The 19,486-nt window shown below is 38.3% G+C and overlaps 1 protein-coding gene across 1 annotated transcript in view; it reads right to left on the reverse strand.

Moving 5' to 3' along the window:
• Window positions 1-19,486, reverse strand: part of HGFAC (HGF activator) — a 40,452-nt gene that overhangs the window by 4,838 nt on the left and 16,128 nt on the right. Inside the window, exons 8-12 of the mRNA XM_056489170.1 lie at window positions 7,930-8,104; window positions 5,554-5,639; window positions 4,861-5,101; window positions 2,262-2,401; window positions 12-152 (exon numbers count right to left, since the gene is read on the reverse strand). Of these exons, the coding sequence (XP_056345145.1) occupies window positions 12-152; window positions 2,262-2,401; window positions 4,861-5,101; window positions 5,554-5,639; window positions 7,930-8,104 (783 nt within the window). The remainder of the gene's footprint in view (window positions 1-11; window positions 153-2,261; window positions 2,402-4,860; window positions 5,102-5,553; window positions 5,640-7,929; window positions 8,105-19,486) is intronic.

Genomic DNA, 19,486 nt, shown 5'->3' on the forward strand with positions numbered 1-19,486 from the left:
ATTTTACTCACTCTCATGCTTGTGTCCCCATCCAGAAATCTGACATTTCACCTGGGCAGAGAAAGCAGTGTTACTTTCAGGCAGGCAGATGGGCTGAACAAACTGGGATTTGACAGCACAACGTTGGCCATTCTTCTTCAGCTTAATCAAAGCTGCAGAACAGAAAATACAGGAGGAAGAAAGTGACTGTTCCCTTTCTTTAATGGGATTGGCAGTAATGGGTCTCAGATACAAATTTAATTATCCCCTAAGCCTCTCTTAATTAAGATATTTCAATCAAAGACAGACAGACTCATCTCAACAGCACCTGATTTCACAGCAAATTGAAGGCTGAAACATTCAGCTACTCCCCTTGTGGGAATATTTATTTTATGCTATGCTCACTGAGTAGATTTTGCTTCACTGCACTGCCTTTGTAGAGAAGGAGGAAGATAGAAAATACATGTGTCTCCTCCCACCTTATAGTTAAATAACAGTGACATATCCCCAACTTTCAGCTGAAATACGTGGGATGTGCAAATACTCACTGCTTCTGAAAGCCTGGCCACTGGCCTCATTCAAATTCCATTAAAAATTAATTACTCCAAGAGCTGATGTATTTTGTGTCCTGTTATCACTTAGTTCAGCAAAATTCAAGGTCTTTAAAATTAAGGAATGAAACCTCCTGACATTTCAGAACCAAGCTTCTTGAAGCTACACAGTATTACATAACCTACACAATCTTTACTAACCTGTCATGGGGCTGGAAGCAGTGTAATACATAGCTGTGCAGCATCATGACATTGATACTGAAAGATTTCAAAAATTGGTTCCCCTGTAGAAAACCTCTTTCATTTGGCTGTAAAGCAGCAAAGGGGGCTTTGCACTGGGTGGAATAAGGGCAGCATGTTGGTTTGGCCACACCACTCAAAGAGAACAGAGCTGAGGTAATGAGGACACACCCATTAAACCTTCACATCAGCCCTTCTGGAAGCTCAAAGTTTTGTGGAAAGCAAGGGGCCTCACTTATTTCTCTACTAGTTACAGATTTTGGCCTTAGTGGAACATGGCAGCAGTATCTCTCAGCCTGAGAAGCCCACACAAACCTTGCTCCCACACTCAGCCACTTGCTCTTCCTCACCTTGTCCTCTTCCCCACCAACTGCCTGCTTCTGAATCCCTCAATTTCCTAGCAAACACTCATGTGTTAGTTGTTTCCTCAGAAAAGTCTTTTCAGCAGGGTATAACTCTTCTGTTGCATCAGTAGAAATCACTGACTGGACAGAACAAGCACCTGCATCTTGCCCCCAAAATACACTTTCTGCCTTCTCATTTATTTTTGCAATTGGGCTTGTCTTAGGCACTCAATGTTCAGCTCTCCCTAGGTTTGGACATAGCAAGCTGTTGAGGCATGCCTACCTAATTTCAGAGTAATTAAAATAAGCTATGAGATCTCTAAGTGTCATGGGTGGTTTTCACCAGGATATTTCAGAACAGAGTAATGCCCCAAATCTAGTTTGTCTCCTTGTGACAGAGCTCCCACCAACACAGAACTTGAATGCTCTTTGCTATAGAGTAGAAAATGCTCACCATCTGGGAGCAAAAAAAGGCAGTACATGCCTGACCTGAAATATTCCCAATGTCAGGCTATTAAATAGTCTCACAGACAAAGTGCTCTCACAGCTTGATGCCCTGGGGTGACGTGACAACCTTTGCAAGAGCAGATCAGAAAATAAGAAATAAGTTGCTGCTCCATTGTGATTCTGACTAACATTATGAGGTCAATCAGAAGGGCATTTAACTTCTGACTGATAAGACAGCTGATTTTTAAATCTATCTCAGTGTAAAAAATGGTTCTTAGTACCATAGATTTTCAGAGCAGATGGGGTTATTACATTCATCTAGTCAGATCCTTTATACAATACAGACAATAGAATTTTACCAAGTAATTCCTGCATCAAGCCTACAGTTTCTGGTTCAGTTGAAAAAATGCCTAATCTCACAAAGACTTGAAGTGATGATGAATCTGCCACACATCTTGGTAAATTGCTCCAAAGGCTAATTATCATAATTATTTAAAATTTGCAATTTATTTTTCATCTGAATTTGTCTAGCTTTCAGATGCTGTTATAACTCTGGTAGAATTAAGAACCCTCTGCATTCAAAAGCCTCTCCTAGTATCTGTGATTTTTCCACACTAAAGGCATTTTTTTAACAGACCATCTAAACTTGAAACTAGGTCGAGTAAATGGAAAATAAAACTGTCTGAACAAAAATACTCACCAATATCATGGTCAATAGGATTGAACACAGAATACTGAGGATGCAAGATGTATTTCTCTATTTCAAATGTCTGTGTTACATCAGTCGTTTTATTAAATATTTGTTGGCCCAGAACTACTCTAATAGTGGATTTTAGTGGACTGTAATACAAAAAGAGAGACAGGCAGTTCTGTGATTAGCAGGACAATTGCAGCTGATTTTCCAGTGGCTGGATATCCTATGAACCATTATAACCTCAGCCTCCCACCGTGTCCATTGTGTACCCTCTCAAAATACCTTTATCTGTTTCCCAGGATTCGTGCCTACAGAGGGCAAGGAAAAAGATGTTACAGTGAGACCCTGGCTCTGTGGGTCCTGATTAGCCTAATTTAAGGCTGCTGCTTCTTGAAAGAAGGAAAAGCCAGCACAGACACTGCTGCCCAGCTGCTGTTTGGCTAACAAGCATCTTTGGGGGAGTGCAAACACCTCTGCTAGAAATTTAACTGAGTCAACTTAAACTCGACTTTGCCAATGATTACAAAAACTCTCAGAAAGAAGTGAAGGATCAAAAGATGAGTCAGTGGTAGATATCTCATTTCTCCAGGAAACCAGTCTCCTGAAACAAATTACAGGCATGGGCCAAGATTTAAAGGTGGTGGCACATTGACAATTCAGGAACATCTGGTAAGCTTCCACTAAAAGATATCACCAGTTCTTAGATTTGCTTATCTGTGTTGGATTTTTTTCAGAATCAAAAGCAACCTGATGAAGTCCCAAAAGCACATGGATTTAATGGGAAACTTCACATCAAGAGGAGAACACAATATTTGCAATTCACACCATCTTTTCCAACCATCGGTTTTTTACTTTAAGAAGACCACCATCCTCTGATATCCAGTGTCCTAGGAAAGAAAACTAATGAGTACACCAACTGGAAAGTAAGGGACATTTGGGAATAATCAGGAAGTGTTTAGGAAAGGCAATATATTCACTAGCTTTGAAAGTAACAGAATTCACATTTCACTCTTGTTCTAAAACCAATTCAATCTGCATAAGTCTACAATGAATTTAATTAGCAAGTGTCTTCAACATTGGAGCAGTCTTATGTTTTGTTAACCATGGCAGGAGAAGAAAATATCAGGTGTCACACATCATGCACAGATGCAGAGTGGTTTGCATCACTGCAGTTTCCCTGGTTTCATTTCTCTGCCCATCAGGTATGAAAGCACCACAGAACCTTCCCCAGTACTGAGTGTAGAACCATGACCAGAGGAAAGAGATTCTGGGCAATTGCAATGCAGAGAGACAACAGCAACCCTGCTACAGCTATGCTTAAGGTTAACAAAGGAAAGGGCAAAGTATATTCTGGAATACTGGAATACAATAAGACAATAGAATGATCTTTGATCAATATGTAAGGCATGATTTTCTCAGTATTTTTGCAGTAGTAAATCAACCTACTTGAAAATCAAATTTTGGGCCTGTAGAACAGTGGAAGTTCACTTTCTGGAGCAGTATTTAGAATAATTTTAGAAGCTCTGAATGGTTCTACTGTGACTTACAGATGGTTCATTCAGGAAAAGAAAGAAGACAAAAGATGTTGCAGAAAAGAAAAAAGAAATAATTGAGCTGCACAGGTATCTATTGTCGCCTAGTGGAAAACAGTTGGAATTGTGACTACCAGAGGTACTAAACAAACAGAAGAGTGCAAATTACAATGCAGTAATTATGGAAAATCTGTACATACCAAACGACCAGCTGGAAGTGGGTGGAAATGTCCTGAACAGCTGCCAAAGTTAGTAGCTATTTCACAACATTTGAAAAACAAATGCATTGTGGCTTGAGCTCCAAATGCTTCAGTACTGCATTCACAGTGGTATTATTAGCTCTACAAGCTATCAGTGTCTATATTCTGGCAAAAGGTTTTCTGTTTCTCTTGGCTTCTTTACTATGCAAAGGAACAATGGGTATCAAATGATGTAATATTTTTCCCTTCAATGTGATCAAACTTAAATCAGGGACAGTGTTGAACATGTGTAGAAAATTAAGTATTTAGAATAAAGTAAGAGCATCCTAAAATCAATATTTTCTCCAGTGTCCCACAGGAGAAAAAAGAAATCTCTCAAGAAAATCAGCCTCAGAAGTTTGACAGTTTAGTTCTTCCATGTGGCTTTTTGTAAAGCTCAGCCCACTCTATTTGTGTCAACCACCAGTAATTTATCTCCAATAAATGATTGCTTGGCTGCCTCAGCCTTTCTGAACAAAACACAGCAGTGAGCATACTCATCTCTGTTATGTCTCAAAACAGGCATAAACATTCAGAAAGGTAACCAAGAAGATTAATACTACTATTCCCCTGCAGATTCTTGCACAGGTGATGCCCCATTCTCACCCTACTTTATTCCTTTAGTCAGGGTGTTTAGATTCTTTGAGACTCCTTACGGAGCAAGATAAAGGTTTATGAGATTATAGTAGTCCAAGCCATTTTTTAGGTCATGAGGAATATTCAAATTGCCAGAAATTCCTTTTGACACAATGGTCTTTTATAATCTCATCTTCTTTCTTGTTTCAGTTTAGGTTTGTTGTGAGGACCCACTGTCACACTAAGGGGTGAGTTTACCTGTTAGCAAAGCAATGTGCTGCTGACACAACCCAGCAGGTCTGAACCAGGCTTCCACCACAGAAACTGTCTCCAATATATATAGCTGCTGTCCAGGGGTGAGATCCAGGCAGAGATGAAGATCCCCCAACAATCCTAGGTCTCACAAAACTTCTTTTTTTATGTCTTCTTCCACACGGTCTTTTGGTACTTGCAGAATTATCTACTTTGTCTGGAACTAGTGGCCTCCTTTCCCTGCTTGCTGAGATAAAAAGGGATATTGCATCAGACCACCAGAATCTTTATGTTTTGGTATTAAACACCATGTCTCATACATCTTCAGGGTGTAGAGCTCTCATTGCTCACAGAGGCCCACCCTCTTTTCTGGGCCTGTAATTCCCAGGGTGATGACAATTTTTACCAAAGCATCAGTCATTTCTGGCACCTTGCACATTCCAGCAGAAAATTTGGGGATATTGGCATGATTGTGACCAAAACAGTAGTATGACACTGCTGCGATTTTGGGACAAGAATCACAGATTGTATCACAACTCCAAAAAATGTAAAAGAAGCCCATTGTTTACTGGAAACAGTAAAATATTAAACACTCCTGGGAGCAATAGAACATTCAAAATTATACAGTGAAACCTTGTAGTATCTATAAATCTTCATTCATTCATTCATTACATGGATTTTAAGAAAGCCTTTACATACCACAAGTTGGAATGTTGCAATATGCCCAAGACAAACTGTTGTCCTTCATGATGTAACACCAGGGCTTGTCATCACCATCTGGATTTCTAGTTAATTCAGGGGAAGAGGCAATTACAAACATTAACCACAGTGTTGTTCCAAGCTTTCCAAAGGTTTTCTGCTTTTTCCTCTTGCACCATGCAGAGGACTGACAGGACTCTCAGATTTTCAGCCATCTGGCAAAGTGCTGACAAAGTGCTCACCTACAAAGATGAGCAGCCTTTCCATATAATTATTCATCTTAAAACTAACCAAGACTAAGGACCTGAAATACAGGTGTGACTGAACACCCATAAAACTTGCCTACAAGTATTTGGATGCACGAGCACGTTCACAGCATTTAACTACAGCCCACACTGAGGTGCTTTCACAGGTATCAGCTCAGCTATTTTCAGAACTAAATCCCATGGCAGAGATTCCTGTTTTAGGTTATTTTTTAGGAGAGGAGATTCCAATACAGGTACAGTAATAGAAAATCCATAACAAGAATAGCTAGCAAAAATGAATTTGCAAATCTCAGGTTCACATTCCCTGGAGAGTCTGAGGAAATGAAAGACTGTTTCAAGAAAATATTTTATTTCTCAAAAAGGTTAAAAAAACCAAAAAAGGACTCATGGAAACTGTTTAGCCTTTTGTTATCTTGGTGTTAAACAGATTTTGGGATGATTCCATTAGGGTTTCTCTATGGTACAGCCTGTCTTTATCAGTGCATTGTAAGTAATCAGAAGTCTGCCCAGTTTACACCTCCAAGAATATAGGGAGACTTTGAAGACCCAGAAAGATCTTTATTAGACCAAGAAAAATAGACAAGGTAATTCAGAGCTCCAGATAAGCAATAATTCCAATTTCAGTTTGATTTATCACAAGCACTATCTGTTATTGTAAGGTTCTTCAGTTAATTTTTTCTTTTTCAATCTGACTGCTCTTCAGAAAAAGATTAGAGCACTTTCAAATTCTCAGAACTGAAGAAGCAACACAGATTGAGTCATCTGCCACCAACAATGTTTCTAAATTAGACTATTGGAAGAAGAAGATATCTGCAGGATTATATAGTACAGCAGAGATATCCCCAGAAATTGCAACAAGCTGACAAAAGAGTGAAAAGCTTTTTTCTCAGCTCTACAGAACATGAACACATCAGCTCCTACACCATTTTGTTCTCTGCATTTCAAATCTGAAAGTGAATATTGGGCATAAATGATGTAAATCAAAGGGCTTGAGTTTTATCAAAGCACAAAATATGTGGCAGATAAATTGCCACACTGTACTGGTACACCATAAATCAAATACTGAAGTGCTTGTGTGAGGACCAAGCCCTGGAAATCAAGGGTTTAAAGGAGGGGGTAGGAATTGTTTATTGTTAGTTTGTGTTAGATAGAGAAAAGCTACTGTCAGCATATGTGCATGCTTTTTATCACCAAACAAATTACTACATTCTGATTTTCCTGAACTAAGTTCCATTAAAAAAAAAAAAAAAAAAAACAAAAAACAAAAAACACACACAAATAAGCAATCAAGCAAACAAAGCAAATCTTAAGCATCAACCAGTAATTTATGGAGAATCATCTACAGTTTGGCAGGTTTAGTATTTGCTAATCTCCAGGATGAGAAATTTTCTCTCTGAATAGAAACTTTTCCTGTATTTGTGAATATCCATTGAGTTAATGGAGACCTCAGGGAGGATATAAGGTGACTGAGGAGAAGGCACAAGCCTATATAGCACAAGCTATTTTCATTATAGCGTAATAGAAAACTTCAGAAATGTAGTTTATCACTATGTGGTGCAATCAAATTGAAATGCTGGGAAATCTTCTTTGGCAATAGTTTTGCTTTGCAAGAAATCAAAAAAATAAATTTGACATCTCATTTCAACCGTATTTAAATACAGTGCTTTGATTTTTCATTTTCAAGTAACTTTTCTCTTTTGAAAAGATTTCTTTATGGCATGTCTTTCACAAGCAAAGAATAAGAAATTAAATTTAGCCATTTCAATTTAGCTACTCCATTGATTTCTCCTTTTGGATAAGCATTAATGAACTATTTCAAAGGCTTTGCACAATGGTCTCATTTGAAAAAAAAACATTACCCAAGGTAAAAAAAGGACCTGAATTTCCAAAATTATTTTGTGTCTGAGCTTCTTCCAGCAGACCCAGCTATTGATTGAGCCTATCATCTACCAGAACTTTTCTTCACTCTTGTCAGGCTGAGTGATTACTAAAGTCAGTTTAATTGTTCTGAGACAGGGGTAAAATCTGCTTTGAGATCCCTGGCCCTTCTTACTTCCACAACACATGCATCTCTTGATGCACAAATAGGACAAACAAGAACTTTCCTCACCTGCAGTAAGAAAATGGCCCCAGGCCAAGCTGCACTGCTTTCCCAATGCTGTCAACATGGAGCTCTTGGTACAGCAGGTCGGAATCCCAGGGCAAGCAGCTGTGTCCAGAAATGGTTGTCTTGGCTGTGCCTCTGTAATCTGTGCCATTGCCAATGTAGCACCGTTGGCTTGGGACTGGCAGAGGAAGAGATGGTCAGGAATCAATGCTGACTGCATGTTAAATACTCACTGCACAGCTGAGCTCCCAAATGAGAGCCACAGGGCCCAACCCTGTCGTGCCTTTCACCTTGCACAGGACCTGAATGCACCAAACAAGGGCTTTTTAATAAAGAAAAAAAGAACACAAGAAGTTAAAACCTCTGCTTAAAATCAGTAGTGAGTTAACCTCATTTTACACAGGAGCAAGAGACAGAATGGCAGAAAATTAGACCTAAAATGTGTACTGTGTATGGAAGATTTCAGTCAGCAATCTGCAGCAAAGTCAGCAATATGGCTGGGATTCCTCTGGTCTAATTTTAGACACAACTGAGCTCATCTCTGGAGGCTCCCTTTTTAGTTAATTAAGAGAAACAGAGATTTCTAGTGCCAAATTGATCCAGCCTGTCTGAGGTAACTTTTATAAGATGAGGTGAACCCCATACACTCCTGCTCACGTTGACTAAATCTCCATTGAAAATATAGGGTGCTTAAGGCAACCAGTTAAAACAGAGATATTGAAAATACTGAAAATATCTCAAAATAATCCTGCCCTGCAAGTGCTTCAAAGGCCTGATTTTTGAAAATACTGCTTTTAATGGCCTCATATGTACCCACATACATATAAATATATATATATTGTACTCATGTATATTACAAATATGCAGCTACATGCTGCAGATACATCAATTTTGCAAAATTCTAACTAGTAGGTTGGATTTTCTTGTTTGAAACCCACTTCTTTGTCACCTGCATATGGGTTATTTCTTCAGATAGGTCTGACATATATATTCTATGACCTGTAGACTCAGCTGCCAACATCTATCAGCAGCACATACCAGCATTATGGCTGAAAAACATATGGGGATGCATTTGTATACGAATAGCTACCCTGAGCAGAAAGCCTACACCTCAAAACACAGCTAAGAGTATCCCAAAGGAAACACAAAACCATCTAATGCACAAAGAGGATTAATTGTGACCAAGCCTCAGAGGGTTTCTTGTCCCAGCCATGTCAACGTGACATGTCCTTGACATGTCACAAGACTGGTGGAATCTTCTTCTAAACTTATAGACATACTTAAAGATATAACATCATTGACCAACTGTTGAAAAGCACCCTCTGAGGATAATCCATCACACCACACAGTGCAGACAGCTATTGCCAAAGATCTGTTTATTTTGACAGAATAAGGTGACACATGAACCAGGGCACATAACCAGAGCTGAAATAATGAACCACAGAACTGAACTGCTGCTGTTAATTACCCTGCCAAGTCATCAGTGTAGTGACAGACCTCAAAACCACAAGCAAGCATATGGCATAAATTTGGGAGATGAAGGTCAAGAAGTTTGGTGGAAGAACATTAGTTAGCATAGAAACACTTACCTAGACTCACTTTCTAGCTTGGCCTGGCAGACACTCCTGACATGCTGAGACCACATTTTCTCCCACCCTCAACCTGAATCAAATTCTCTTTATTCAATGACTATGAATATAACATTAAATCAAGCTCATATTTTAACAACCATAATCTAGGGCCTCCCAGAAAATAGTTTGTCTATCATTTGTATTGTTAGCAAGGGTAACCATGTCTTGGTAAACCTGCCATTTATTTACTGAGCAAATTGCAAGTTACACTGCTTTGTTTGCCCGAAACAGTGTCATGAAAATACCACAATCATGCTGTATGCTAGTTTTTTTTCATTTATGCCAGGTGCTGTGTTTACTTGTACTGTATTTATTGCATCCAGAAACAATTTAGAGTGACTACTTTTATGAGAATGAAACAAGAGATTGTATTTCAGTACAGACTCAGGGCCATATTCTGCAATCCCAATGGTTTGGACATCTTGCAGATGGTGTTTACAAGTTGTGCTTATTCTTGTCAGGCTTAAAATCCAATGTATCTCTGTTTCATCAGATCTGCCAGTCATTGCTAAAGCTGCCAGCATATTTTAACTGGAAGAATTTGGCTACTTTCTAAATCATCCCTCACGTTCTCCTTCTGTAGCTAAGAAGTTTAGATTACATCTTGCTCTTGTTGAGGGGAACAGCAATATCTCTCAAGAAGTTTTTTGTTTCCTGTTGGATTTATAAGGAGTATTTTGGACACAGGTATAACTTGAGTTAATCTGCTGTCTTGTGGAGAGGCTTCTGAGGTGAAACAATTATTTCATTAATAGCTTTCCACTGGTCTGTGCTCCAGTCCAGAAACCTTTACCTGACTGGTTGGCAGCAGCACCATGGTACCCACTAAGGCCATGAGAAGTATCTGCAAAGCTTTATACATTTCATCACCTATAATTCAGAAAAAAAAAAAACAGTTTTAAAAAATATCTCTGCAATTATTGCAGTCATATAGATCTTTTGCCTCTAATTCTCTTTTTTTGAACTGTTACAGCTCTGAAAAACTCTCTTTTTCTCTCTTTGTCAGAAACAGTGTGTAGGTGGTCTACTTTCAGCAGTGCTTAATGGATTGCTCTGTCTGGGAATTGCTCAGTCCCAAATCCACACAGCTTCCACAATGTCTCATAACTCTGAAACATATTTATTTTCTTATGTGGAAGAAAGTCATGGAGGATGTAATGTGTGTTTTCTTGTTGATTCACTTCCCTGTACTACCACCAATCACTGCTAAGAGTAGAAATGACCTAAAGTTTCAGATTATGAAAGTTTTGATGCAAATGCAGATTCACCTTACTCTGCGGTCCTATGCCACTATTACCCTGTTCACTTCTTCCAGAAAAAAAATATTATTTGGATTTAAAATTAGAAATTATTTCTTGTTCTATTTTTTTTTAATCCAAGTTATTTCAATAGCTCATGTAAAGCATTCGCATTCCACATGTGTTAAGATTTTATATTTTATAAGCAAGTTACAACAAATCTTTGCCTTTTCCAATAAAAGTTTTGGGTCTTTAAATTAACAGCAGCCTGAAATAGCAGTTATCCAACCAGTTCTAACTGCTAACTTCCTGAAAATAGGAAGTTAAATTTCACAAATTTTTGTGAAATTTTTATCTCCTGATCTTCTTTCAAGTCCTGTAGTTACATACCAGAACATTTTTGGGAGTTTATTTTGAAAGTCTCTCTGCAAAAAACAATTAATCTTTCACATTTTCTTTTCTCCAAAACACCTCACCATCAATTTTCCTGATATTTTTGAGCTTTGAATGGATTCTTCTTCCACATACACAGAAGTTGTTTCATTCTATTTATAAAAATATGTTTTTCCACCAATGGTTCTCATTCTGGGACAGGATGGTTTAAAGTAACTCTTTCATTCAGCAATGCTTTGATTTATCCCTAACCAACATGTAATGATTTTATTAAATACAATATTAGGTTAATTTTCTGTGTTGCTCTATATAAGCTGATGGCAGGAACAAAGAGGGGAAAAGAGGGAAAGCACATATCCAGCCTCAACCCTTCCTGACTCAGCTTCTTGCTGTTTCCTCGAGGTGAGCAGCAATGAACAATTACATTTTATGACTCTGCATAAATGTCTTGCTTACATGGCCTCAGCATTACAGGGTGCTCTTCAAGCCATCCTTTACAAGGGTATAAGCCAAATTTATTTTCTACATGAGTTCAAACTCACTGGATGCCTGCAGAAGGGTTTGTCTTTTCTTCATTCAGCCAGAATTCCCTGATCTCCTTTCCTGGGCAGCTGTGAGATGCTCTCAGAGATGAAAGGTGTGAAAGTCTTTGATTTCAGGGAGCTGCACTTCCCCTGCTACACTACTCTGAGCTGGCAACAAATGTGTGAGAGAAGGAGTCTCTAGTACTCATGGAGTTTGCTCTTACAGGCACCTCATTTCACCACATTATGCACTGAAACACAGCACACACAGACACACACACACCCTGCCAGGTGTTCTGAAAGAAATAAGGCAAATATTTCTGTGCTAAATGAAACAAACACCGTGAAGAGAACTTTGAAAGATATCCACATGAACTAGTACTACTTCCAAAGGAAGATTTGACTGATCTCCCAGAGTGTCCTTATGCCACTGAAAATCTCTGTAAATATCCAGGAAGGTGCCTGAGTGGGCACCAGACTCCACTGAAGAAATCAGTTTTCTTTTTTTTTCACTCTTCAATGATGAGAATGTGAAGTCTGATGATGTGGGGCAGAGGATTGCATGGCAGCAGCACCAGGACTGGGCTGTTTCTGGCTTGAAACAAATTCCTGCACATTTTGCAGCCTGTCTGTGAATGTGAGGAGTAACAGCACCCACTGTGGCTTTCAGAGTTTAAAAATTAATGAACACATACCACAAGTGAAATATAAGGGGACCTATGTATCCATATTTCAATAGAATTCAATCATGTTGTTATAATATTTACCTAGATTTCAATATTTCTGTTTGGGGTCATGAGCAGCAGATTGCACATATATATATAACCAATAATTGATTCAAATAATTTTGCCACTTTTTGGTTTGTTGAATAGCAGTAAAACCTCTTAGGACTGACTATACTTAACACTGGAATGAATCCCCACTGAAACTGCAGCCTGAATATGACACAAATGATCTGTCTGAGCTAAAAGCTGGGCAGAAAGGTGGAAAAATTGGCATATTTTTGTAATCAATAAATCTAACAGAAAAATACTATGTAAAACAATGGATGGATTTAAGTCTGTGGAAAAAACATGCACAAAAAATCTCTTAAAGTTGCATCCTGACATAAGGATGGCACACTGCACTTACTGAAACTAGACTTATTTTTTAATATGTTTCTTCTTCAAAGCTGCCAATTTCATACTTCACACTTGCCAATGCTTAGATCATTTGAGGTAAGATTGAAGAGATTTATATCTGTTATAAAAGCTAATGTGCAAAGCTACACCTTCTGAATAAGTTGAATTCTTTAATATAAAAGTTTAAATCCAGAAATCTATAAACTCTGCCAGTATTTTCTTATAGCTAAGGAAAGTAATATCCTAGATAAGAGGAAGGACTGCTCTTTTTCCATTTCATTTTTCTATTTATTACCTTCAATTTTAGTACAATAATTATGATTTACAGAGTCATAAGTGCAATACAATTGGTAGGTTATAAAGATAATAGGAGCAATGTTTTTAGGAAATAGGTTGCCAAGAGCTAGGGAAAAGAAATTCTGGCAACAAGAAGCCAATAATCAGTGCTATATTACTTTGACAGTTGCACAGACTGCCATACAGGATTTTCAAGAATATCTGAGTGCCTAATTTATACTGAAAGATTTCATTCTTTTGAATATACCTGTAGGTATATTGTGTTTAGAGTATGAGCCAAAACAACTCTCTGGGCAGGAAAACAGACTGTGTAGCAGTTAATGATGGCAGGTGAGCAGCTGCTCTGCAGAGAGACTGTAATGAGAGGTGAGGGTCTCTTGAGCCCCCAGAGCATCCAGAGTGGGCTGAGAGGAGAAAGCAGGAGATGGGAGAAAAAGACATTACAGTAATCCGAGGATGAGCTGCATCACATCCTACCTTCAACCACCTTCCTAACTGACAATTACACAGGACAACAGATTGCTCTTCAAGAGATGTCCCCTCTATAAAACATAATGAACTGAAACCACTGTCACATCTCAAATAAATCAAAAATAGGATTAAAAACACCCTAATGGCTTTCAATTAACCAGCACCCAGTAACACTGCAGCCAAGTCAGGCACTCTCACAAGAGTAAGGACTAAACAGCTGCTTCATATTAGCAGCCTCTAATATTAATCATATTAGTTTATACTAGGATCACAACAAAGACTTGTCATCTAGAAATGCAGGAATACAGAGCAAAACACAGAAAGCTTAGTGCCCACTAGCATCTGGAAAATGCATGTCTGTGTAAAAATAAAGTAGTTCTCTGTGGATCTTGAACCTGCTCCTATCTCTGACCTGAGAAATTTTTTCCCATTCTTTGGTATCTGCCTTATCTCCCAGTCCTTACAGAGGCAGTCCTTGCTGTGTGCCATGCTGCCACCAGCACAGCTCATTAGCTCTCCTCTTTAGCCCACATTTGCCAAGGTCTCAAACATAAATTAGCAATCCATAACCTCCATGCAAACAGTACTTCCTTCTTCATCTTTGTTTTTCTCTATAATAGCCAAAAGCTTTATTATAGCCCTAAAATTATAAAGAAGGCTGGGAGATAAGAAGAGCCTGTCTATCATTGCTCACATCTCCCACCTTGGAATGGTTGTTTTGCAAAGCCACAGCTGTGTCTGGTCTCCTGTTCACCATGCCCCAGAGTGGCACTGTCCCAGTGCAGTGAATCAGAGGTGGGGGTCAGTGAACAATGCCATGCTCACCCATTTCTTCATCTTCCAAAGCCTACCATTGATCAGTGCAGGCAACAGTCTGCTGGGCATAGTTTTTATTCTGTTAATAATTCCAAACCTGATATAAATCCAACCCACCACTACTATTTCTGCAGTGGTGCTCAAGGCTTTCTCTTCGTTATCTTTGCATTATTAGCCCATGCCTTCCCTCATTCAAATTCCATGGTGACCTATAAATCTTGTCCAGTGCCAATGACATAATCACCTCTCCAAGCCATTTTAATACATAATGTTGCTTTTTTTGTCATCTGTTCCCTCTATTTTTCTACAACTGAGGAGAACTGGTGCCTTTATTCTTTTTCAGCCTAGTTTGATTACTAAGTCCAGCACTTCATGCATGCAAGCAAAAAGCATCTTGTCAGCCCCACTTAAAAATCTTTTTCAAGTCTTACTACCAGACCTATTTGTCCAAGTTCAGTGGGGGATTTACTGACTGGTTAAATGCCCATTTATCATTGTCAGCCAACTGACCTTGTTATTATATTTCACCCTATTTCCCCCTGTGTTTCTAGAGAGCAAAAAATTAAACACTAATCCAAAAGCAAAGCCACAGCTGTGTACACGGTAAATACAAACCAGAAAGTTAAAATTTATTATCTTCTATCTTCCTGAGGAAAAAAAATATTTAAAACTTTCCTTCCAGCCTCCAGAGCTGAATTTCCTTTACTAAACTAGCTTTTTTAGTAGAAAACTGCCAACACGCTATTTCAGTAAAAGAACCACAAAATAGGTGGGTTTGCTGTCATTTTTGCTAATTCTATTACTTCAAACTCCCCCAGTTTAACCCCCAAAGATGTGGCCAAGATGGTTTTTTTTCCTTGTATGTAATTATATATTCAGCTATTCGATCATCTTCCTTTTTTGAAAATTCTCAACCTACTTGTGGCATACACCACATCTCCTTACATAACCAGCCCTCCACAATTAGCATTCCAACTCATGCTTTCTTTAAAGCTATGGTACCTCTCCAATTCCATTATCCATAGCCTAATGAGGAAATTACCCCAAACACTACAAAGCAGAGTTTTCAAAAATACCTTCACCGACTTCACATTTTGTCATGATCAAAATATTATCAAAATCATTATTGCTACCTAAACCTTAATCCAAAGAAAACTCAAAATGTATAATCCTTTGTGCAGTGCTCCCAGTATGCTCAAACCTAGTGCAACCCACAACCACAGTGAGCAAATGCTTCAGGAAAAGACTTGTTGGCTAAGTAAACTGAATAGAGATACCCCACTAACATATCAGAATATAAATGAAAAAATAAATCAAGAATAAATTTAAAAGACAAATAAGTACCCCAAATTTACCAACAACTGACATCCAACCAACAGTAAAAAAGCAGTGGCAAGAAAAAGAAAGTGATTTTACATGGAAGTCTGGCAAAATATATATTAATTTCCATTCAAATATTACCAAGGAAAGCAAAAAGTTTGAATGCAATGGTGGGGTTTCAACCACAGAAACCTTAAGGCACTATCCCCCTTAAAAAAAAAAAAAAAAAAAAAAACTACATCTCCTTCCTTTACCCTTTAACCCCCTTTAACTTCTTCATAAATGCATATTATAATGGACAGATAACTCCTCCTCTGTCTTTAGCTGTGTATCCCTTTGCATTCACCCAACATCTCCACCATGGCTCCTCTCTGTTCAAAGAAACATAAAATGTCAAAATAATTTAACAATTACATATTTATAACTGTTTGTCATCAGTTATAACCTCCAGTGAAGCTAAATATTTCTGAAGTTAATTATCTACCCAAAAAAATTTGTTCTCTGTTTCCTGTGCCAACCTGGGCTAGAGATAAAATATTCCACTCTCTCTCAGATTTCACTTCTTGCCCACATTTACCACTGCTAAAGTGGTTGGATTTGGGCTCTTTTGTAACTTTCAATGAGACAACCATTGCTACTCATGGTTGGACAATTGATTCTGAATCTTCCCCTAGAGCCTGGATTCAGAGCTGTCTCAGCAAGAGCTGTTTCCAAAGAGAATGCAGCTACTCTTTTACCTCAAAATCCTTATTTCTGAATATAGGTGCATATTTAAGTGCAGTTATTACAAATTTAACTTGATTTAAACAGCATCTGTTCAGGGCAAGATTTGTTGGTGATGTATCTAATTTTCTTCAAAATTAAACTTCACCAAAATCCTGTGTACATAAACTGTCTCAGAACACTTTTTAAATGGCAGTTCTTTCTTTAGTACTGAAAATTTCCTCTTTAAGAAGAAAATAATGTATTACCACAAAGAATAGAAATCTATATTAGAAACTGTCTTTTGTATATCAATCTCCTTTGTTATGGATATCTCCTCTGTTACTTTTATCACTTCTTTTTTTTTTATTTAAGTCAGCTCATAATTTTCCAGTAGTTATATGGTCATTTATGATAATGGGCTAGAAATATATATATATATACACACACACATGCATAATGATTGCTTGCAAGAGAATTTTAAGATCAAAGATGAGTTTTGAGTACTGACAGGGACACTGTAGTCCAAAAGGTAAAGAAGAGATAAATAGGTATCTTTAAAATCACAAAAGTTATGATTTGTTACTCACTGTTCAAACGGGAAGAATAAAATTACCAGGCAGTAGATTTTTTTTGTTAACAATAGAAAATACTTCTTTTCATCACATCTATTTAAATTCTGGAACTTCTTGACATGGAATGCTGTGAAAGGGAAAAGCATAAAGGAGTACTAAAGAGTTTAGACAAATTAATGGAAAACAGGTAAAGGTCTGACAGATATGATAGTCCAAGCATCTGCTAAGTCCTCAACCAAGAGAAGTGTTTCTCAGAACTTTCCTGTTAGTTTTGGTCCTCAGTCTACTGTACCAGTGCTTGAGTCATAGTTGTATTTAGGCTTGTGATCTGATGGATGAAGATGGTACTTCATTTATTAGTACTTGTTGAGTATAATGTTAAGATAAACTCACTGGTTTTCCATTAGGCACATATGGAGGCTGGTTATTCTTTGTGTAAGCCAAGGGCAGAGGACCTCAGAGATACCTCAAACATTACAGCTCAACAAGAGTCTGGGCTTCCTGCTTATTAAATGGATTGATTACTGCTTAAAAAACAACGAAATATAAGAAGACATTTTTGCATCACACTTTGGCTTTAAGGTTGCCTCTTTAACTGATAATTCAGAATAAAGTACACTTTGGAGAGGAAATACTGTAACACTTCCTCTGAATCAAGCATTATAGTCACCAGCTAGTCCAACTAAAGGAAAATTCACAAGTGTGTCCTGTCAGACAAGGGAAACTGTACAAGTAAAAAAGAACCAAAGAAAAAAGCTATTTCTGTTCACTGCATCAAATTGAAGGATCAAAGAAAAAATTAATAAAAAAAATTTTAAAATAATTTCAGAGTGCTGAGAGAATACAAGCCTGTTGCACTTTCACCAGAATACCATTTCCCTACTGTGGTGATACTGCCATGTCTATAGACCTGAAGACTCATTTATTTGCATTAATTTAGAGTGACTAAATCTTGACAAATAATTTTTTTCTTTTTTAAGACTCTCTGCAGGGCCATGACACATAAACACAATCCTTCAGTTCCTGTTCTGTGTAGGGGTGTTAGGCAGCTGAACACAGATGGATTGTAAGCATCCAAAGCCACTTGTTTAGCAAACCAAATGTTTGATTTATTATTTTCAAGTAATCAAAGAGTACCTGTTTATTTCTTGCTCTTAGCTAGTCAGGTAGGAACTGGTATGACAGCTTTAATACTGCCACCCTGATATTTATGGTCAGGCCCTGCTGGGTGGATGTCTCTGTGCACCATTGCTGCTTCAGGCAGAGGAAGTTGATAATAAAACAAGAATTGGAAAAGCAGCTTAATGTGAAAATGAGCAGAGTGCAGCCCGGCCCCAACTCCAGGTCACAGGTGTGCTGTGCAGCCCCTCACCAGATCCCTGCAGCAGCATTCCCAAAGCCTGGGACAAGCTCCCCAGGGTAACTAAAGGACAAAAGAACTGAGCTAAAATAGCAACCCTTATGAAGGACTTGAAAGGGTCACAAACCCATTTTGCATGGCTCATCAGGTACCTGGTGAGGGAGCATTCAGGATCAGCTCATACACTGTCCATTTATCCATTCACTCCTGCTCTTTGCTATTCCAGCTGTACTGCTGGTCTCTCGCATGGATGGTTTTTTTCCCCAGCTAGAATAGTTGGCTACACAATTTGTTAACTATCAGAGTAACAAAAAGAGTGCCAGATAGGAATTGCAATGTTCATTAACAGGTGTTTTTACCCCACTGCCCATTCAGGTTAAGAAAGTGCCCACCAGAGCTACTGGGGGTCATGTCCTCAGTTTTGATGGGCCACAGGATTCATGGCCTCAGAAAGGCACAGCCAGTGAATTGATGGGGTCACAGGATGGTGGAATTGAAAGTCTGTTAAAATTTATGCCTAAAATGCACATTTATTTAAAAAATAGCCACTGGCATAACTTGCAGATACAGCATGCAAGCAAGATTTGCAAGCAGATTTAAGCCCTGCTGGGATAAATGTTAAGTCTCCTGGAGGAAAGTTGTATCAAAATTATGCAGCATCTAAAATGCAAAACAGGACTAACACATAGATAGCAAAAAGCAGATTTCTCTGCCCTGACCCACCAGAGAAAGGAAGGGGGTTTGTATAACCTGTACTGGGCTAAATGTGCTGTTACCTTAAAGTGTAAGGTAACCCAAAGGGTGAGCATTTTCTTTGTCCCACAATCATTCAGTGCTACCAAAGGATGGCTGCTAGATTTTGTCAGAGCTAAATCCTGTTTTGTGGGGGGTATGTGGATCTGTAGGGAGGCAGTAGCTCTGGAGTACAACTCTGTGACTGATTCTGCAGAATGGGAGCATGTGCTTATTTCATAGGCATGTGTAATTTGATTAAAATTTCTATGTTTGATCTTCTATAAAGTAAAGGGCATTAAAAAATATTTTTAGAACCAGAGTCTCAGTGGTGAAGTGTTTGTTATGTTTTACACTGGAGAAATACATTAAACCCTTG

Source organism: Oenanthe melanoleuca, chromosome 4 (genome assembly GCF_029582105.1).
Source record: "Oenanthe melanoleuca isolate GR-GAL-2019-014 chromosome 4, OMel1.0, whole genome shotgun sequence".
Classification (NCBI taxonomy): domain Eukaryota; kingdom Metazoa; phylum Chordata; class Aves; order Passeriformes; family Muscicapidae; genus Oenanthe; species Oenanthe melanoleuca.